This window comes from Xyrauchen texanus, chromosome 18, assembly GCF_025860055.1.
Source record: "Xyrauchen texanus isolate HMW12.3.18 chromosome 18, RBS_HiC_50CHRs, whole genome shotgun sequence".
Classification (NCBI taxonomy): domain Eukaryota; kingdom Metazoa; phylum Chordata; class Actinopteri; order Cypriniformes; family Catostomidae; genus Xyrauchen; species Xyrauchen texanus.
The window spans coordinates 39233543-39238519 of NC_068293.1; the positions used below are offsets into that span (position 1 = coordinate 39233543).

Sequence of the window (4977 nt, forward strand, 5' to 3'; positions counted from 1 at the left end):
TTAGATCATTAAAAGCCATTGTAATAATTAATGGTGTTATGTTACATCTAACCACAATTTGACCCTTGCATAATTCTATATGACTGTCTTCATGTTTCTTTTTTTTTTTATGATATGGCTTATGAAAGTAAATATATAATTTTGCAGTGGACAGATGTGACACCACTTATTGAGATATTTTTCCTTTGTGATTTAATAAATCATAGGTGAGCACAAGGGTGAGTCAGGTGATTCGGATTTTGGCCACCCCCTGTGTCCCAAATGAATAAACGACTGTAGCCATTTAATTTATGCACAGCAAATACTTGAGGCCGTCTCTGTTGGTGCAGTAATATTAGTACACTGCTTGAACCGAATCAGCTTAACTTTATGATTAGACGTGTAAGTGTACTGAACATCAACCGTTTCCATCAAATGCTTTTCAAATGGCAATGAAAGAGTCATTAGGAGGCGGCACGCGTCCTAATGAGCTCCTTTTAAACCTTTTGAATGAGGACAGGCACCCCGCGGCGAGACCTGGAGCTATTTAATCCGCAGGACGCACTCCACGGGAAGGAAATATAAGGCCGGTCAGTTTTTACGCACTGTTGCAGCAATCCGAATCCTCCTACCATTTACGCACTATATTAGGCACTTTTGAAAGTAAAATGGAGGACTTATTTATTGATTTTGATCAAGATGCTGCAACAGATTTTGCTCTCTGGGGCCAAATGGACCCCAACTACCAGTTCCAGTCTCAGCTGGACACGTTGCTCTTTGACTGCAGCGCCACGACGGCACAGTTGTCGCCGTGGTCCTCTTTCGGATGCCAGTCCGTGTTCCCCGAGGCGCAGTTGACCTTCACTGATTTGGACTCGCAGTCGCCGCAGTTGGAGGCCGGTGCTGAAGTGGACAGCTCCTTGGTGGATAATGAACCTCATGAGATCACCAAGCGCAGACAGCAGCAGCGGCAGCGTCGCTTGGCGGTCCATCATCACCCGTACAAGGTGCAGCGCCACGCCGCCAACATCCGGGAGAGGAAGCGGATGCTGAGCATCAATTCTGGATTCGAGGAGCTGCGCTGCCACGTGCCCACGTTCCCCTACGAGAAACGACTCTCCAAAATAGACACCCTAAGACTGGCCATCGCTTACATCGCCCTGCTCAGAGAGATTCTCATGTCGGGCTGTGACCCCAAGTCATACGTTGATGAATGCATGAAGAATGGATATAAGAATCAGACCAATGCCATCTGGAATACAAGTGGTAAGAATGCAGTGAACAAATGGCAGTCGTTGTTGTCTATAAAAAATGTCATTGCAACGTTTATGGAAAAAATATTTGACCATAAGATAGCCTATAATGAAATGACATGAAAATAATGAAAAAATATTTTCTGCAAATAATAATAATAAATAAGATTCTGCAAAATATAACTTGAAAAAAATATGGTAACCATACACTAACATTAGCAGTAGATCACTTTTGAAAATGTGTCTATTTTGCATTGTTTTGCACTTAGGTAAAACATTTTTCATTACAAATTATATTATTAGCATGAGAAAAATAGACTAATTCCAGTGTCATAGTATTGGGTACATTGCCCATTTGCTTTAATGACAGCATGCACTTATCAGAAAATTTGCTAAGTGCCTAAGAAATCTGAAATATTTCTTAATTTCACAGTATAAAGTTTTTAGTTTCTAAATTTGTCAAAATCCTTAAACTTTCTGCAAATAATACCAAAAACTAAAATAATTAAGCAATATCACATAAGCAAGAGTGCTATATGGCCCTACATCAGCACTGCAGTGTGGTGCTGATATAGGGCCATATAGCACGATTGCGAGTGTGATATTGATTATATACAACAGTTCAATGAACAAGTAAATTTTTAAAAATGTGGAAAACTGAGTACGGTCATAAAAACGCATTTGTGCATGGAACTACTTTATTACACGACCGATCAGAATCTGTCAAAAAGTTCACTTCAGAAATAGTATCATGGCTTGTGCTGTTTCTAACAAGTCATTGGATGTGTGTTTGTGTGTGTGTGTGTGTGTGTGTGTGTGTGTGTGTGTGTGTGTGTGTGTGTGTGTGTGTGTGTGTGTGTATGTGTATGTGTGAGTGTGAGAGAGAGAGAGAGAGATGGAGCGTGTTTGATCACCTGTTGTCACACCCAATCAGAGATGCTGTCAGCTTTCTGAAGGTCAGCTTTCTCAGTGAATATAGATGTCCAAGCTGGGTATTCCTCTCTATTTCGGGGTAGCCGGTGCGCAAATGTCATTCGCCATTTTAAACAGTATATATCCAATGTGGAAACTCACAGAGCACTGTTCTTTGTAAACAATGACTAACGGATTCACTTTACTTCACCAACTGGCTCATATTACACACAAAAATTATCTTTTGCCACCACCTGCTGGCTAACATATGTAATTTCAAAAATAAAGACAGTAACTCCTATACGGAGTGGTGGTGGCATAGTGGGCTAAAGCACATAACTGGTAATCAGAAGGTTGCTGGTTTGATCCCCACAGCCACCACCATTGTGTCCTTGAGCAAGGCACTTAACTCCAGGTTGCTCTGGGGGGATTGTCCCTGTAATAAGTGCACTGTAAGGCACTTTGGATAAAAGCGTCTGCCAAATGCATAAATGTAAATGTAAATGTAAACTCTAATACATATGCACTACGCTTACACTTAAGTTTAGAACAGCACAAACATAAGCGGAGTGATACACACAGTGAAGCATCTAAGTGCTGATGCTGTCACACCATCAGTGCTCATGGAACGTCTCTCGTCCAATCAGATTCGAGGACCGGAACTAACTGTGGTATATGTAATAATAACAATCATCATAATAATTATTTACATTTTTATAGCACTAATTTCCATGTTAAACAAAAATAAATGAATAAAAAATCTCAGATTTTCAGTATGGTCTCAGACTTTTGGATCCCACTGCACAAATTATTTTTATTTGCCTTAGAAAGTCATTATAGGTGGATTTTACCATATTACACCACTAAATTTCATGCAAAACTTATATTTTGTTAGTTGAGTTGCAGCACAAATTGAATAATTCATTCCAGTTACTGAATGCATCATATAAACATGTCTTCCTAATTTCACCCTTCTTTTGAAAAAATAAAATCTTTGATCATTTTTAAAAACATGACAGGAAAAGTGGATAGTATTACAGTGCAGTCATACTGTCAACATTTAGCCTAATTAGGAACATGTACTTGATATATTTAGACAAACACAAATGTTTTCTCCCCCTCATTTGTGGGGCATGTGAGGTAAATTATTTGTTTATCAGGAGGCCACATGCAAAGACTTCCTCAATAGGGCTCATGTCACTCAAACAGGCGTTGTTTTACATGATTGAACAGTTCCTATTGTTTATATTTACTGTGCGGTTTATTCCCAGCTGTCCAATCCCGTGTGCAAAAAAAATTCCTTTTTTAAAACACAAGTATGTGTTCACTGAGCTGAAAGGAAGCTGTATACTTAAGTTAACCACGTCTCAGGGTTTCCCCTCTTCAAGGGGGAGGCTTTTAATGAATAAGTGTGTCTTTGTGAGCCCTAGACCAGCGACTTGTTAAATGGTCATTAAAATGTATCTAAAGCCTCATGTTTGCTCTCCTTTTGTGTCATCCAACTCCAGATCTGACAGCTCGGCTCTCTTGGATAAAGTGGGATTAAATACAGTGTAGGCTGCGAAGAGTGATGTTGCCTCGCTCTCCTTTCTCACGCTCCTCATCAATGGTGGCATGGCATGACAGCTCGTCGACATCTGCAGACTTCTCACCATGTTACACCTCTCAGTGCGGCTGTTGGCACTCAGGACACTTTTTTATATTCTAATTTTTTGTAGGTTGTAGAATCAGGCTCTTTTTTGCTCATCCAGAATTGTGTTGTTTGTAGTGAATGAAGCCAGGCTCAAGCCGTATCAGGACAAAAATGTGGCACTTCTCCCAGTGTGCAAGATGAAAGAATGGCATCTTAATGTGCTTTGCCATTTAGAGCGAAGCGAAAGGGTATGGATTGGCAAAATGCCTGGCAAGCTTATTTACGTTTTAGAGTTGTGACATTGGGCTACTTGAAATGTATACTGGCGGCCAAAAGTTTGGAATACTGTACAGATTTTGCTGTTTTTGGAAGGAAATTGGTACTTGTATTCACCAAAGTGGTATTCAACTAATCACAAAGTATAGTCAGGACATTACTGATGTAAAAAAACAACACCATCATTATTTGAAAAAAGTAATTTATGATCAAATCTAGACAGACCCCATTTCCAGCAGCCATCACTCCAACACTTTATCCTTGAGTAATCATGCTAAATTGCTAATTTGGTGCTAGAAAATCACTTGCCATTATATCAAACACAGTTGAAACTGTTTGGCTTGTTAAATGAAGCTTATTATAAGGACAGAAAGAGATGTGGAAGACCAGATGTACAACTACATCGGAGTCTCTAGTTTGAGAAATAGACGCCTCACATGTCCTCCGCTGACAGCTTCATTGAATTCTACCCGCTCAACACCAGTTTCATGTACAACAGTAAAGAGAAGACTCAGGGGTGCAGGCCTTATGGGAAGAATTGCAAAGAAAAAGCCACTTTTGAAACAGAAAATCAAAAAGATTAGTGTGGGCAAAGAAACACAGACATTGGACAACAGATAATTGGAAAAGAGTGTTATGGATCTCAACCTCATTGAGGTTTTGTGGGGTCAGCTAGACTGTAAGGTGCGTGAGAAGTGTCTGACAAGACAAGTGCCACCTGAGTATCTGGACAAACCGAATGCAAAGGATCTGCAAAACTGTCATTACTGCACGTGGAGGATTTTTTTATGAGAACTCATTGAAGTAGATTAAGAAGTTATGAAACTTTTTCAAATTGTAATAGTACTTTTTCACATTATTAATGTCCTGACTATACTTTGTGATCAGTTGAATGCCACTTTGGTGAATAAAAGAGCAAAATCT

General features: G+C 39.7%; 1 protein-coding gene across 1 annotated transcript; it reads left to right on the forward strand.

Annotated features, from left to right (window-relative positions):
* Nucleotides 1-647: 647 nt before the first annotated feature.
* LOC127658840 (transcription factor 21) lies at nt 648-3690 on the forward strand. The gene is made up of 2 exons (XM_052148371.1): nt 648-1245; nt 3653-3690. Exons 1-2 carry the CDS (start codon nt 648-650, stop codon nt 3688-3690), a joined length of 636 nt encoding a protein of 211 aa, XP_052004331.1.
* The last annotated feature ends 1287 nt before the right edge of the window (nt 3691-4977 follow it).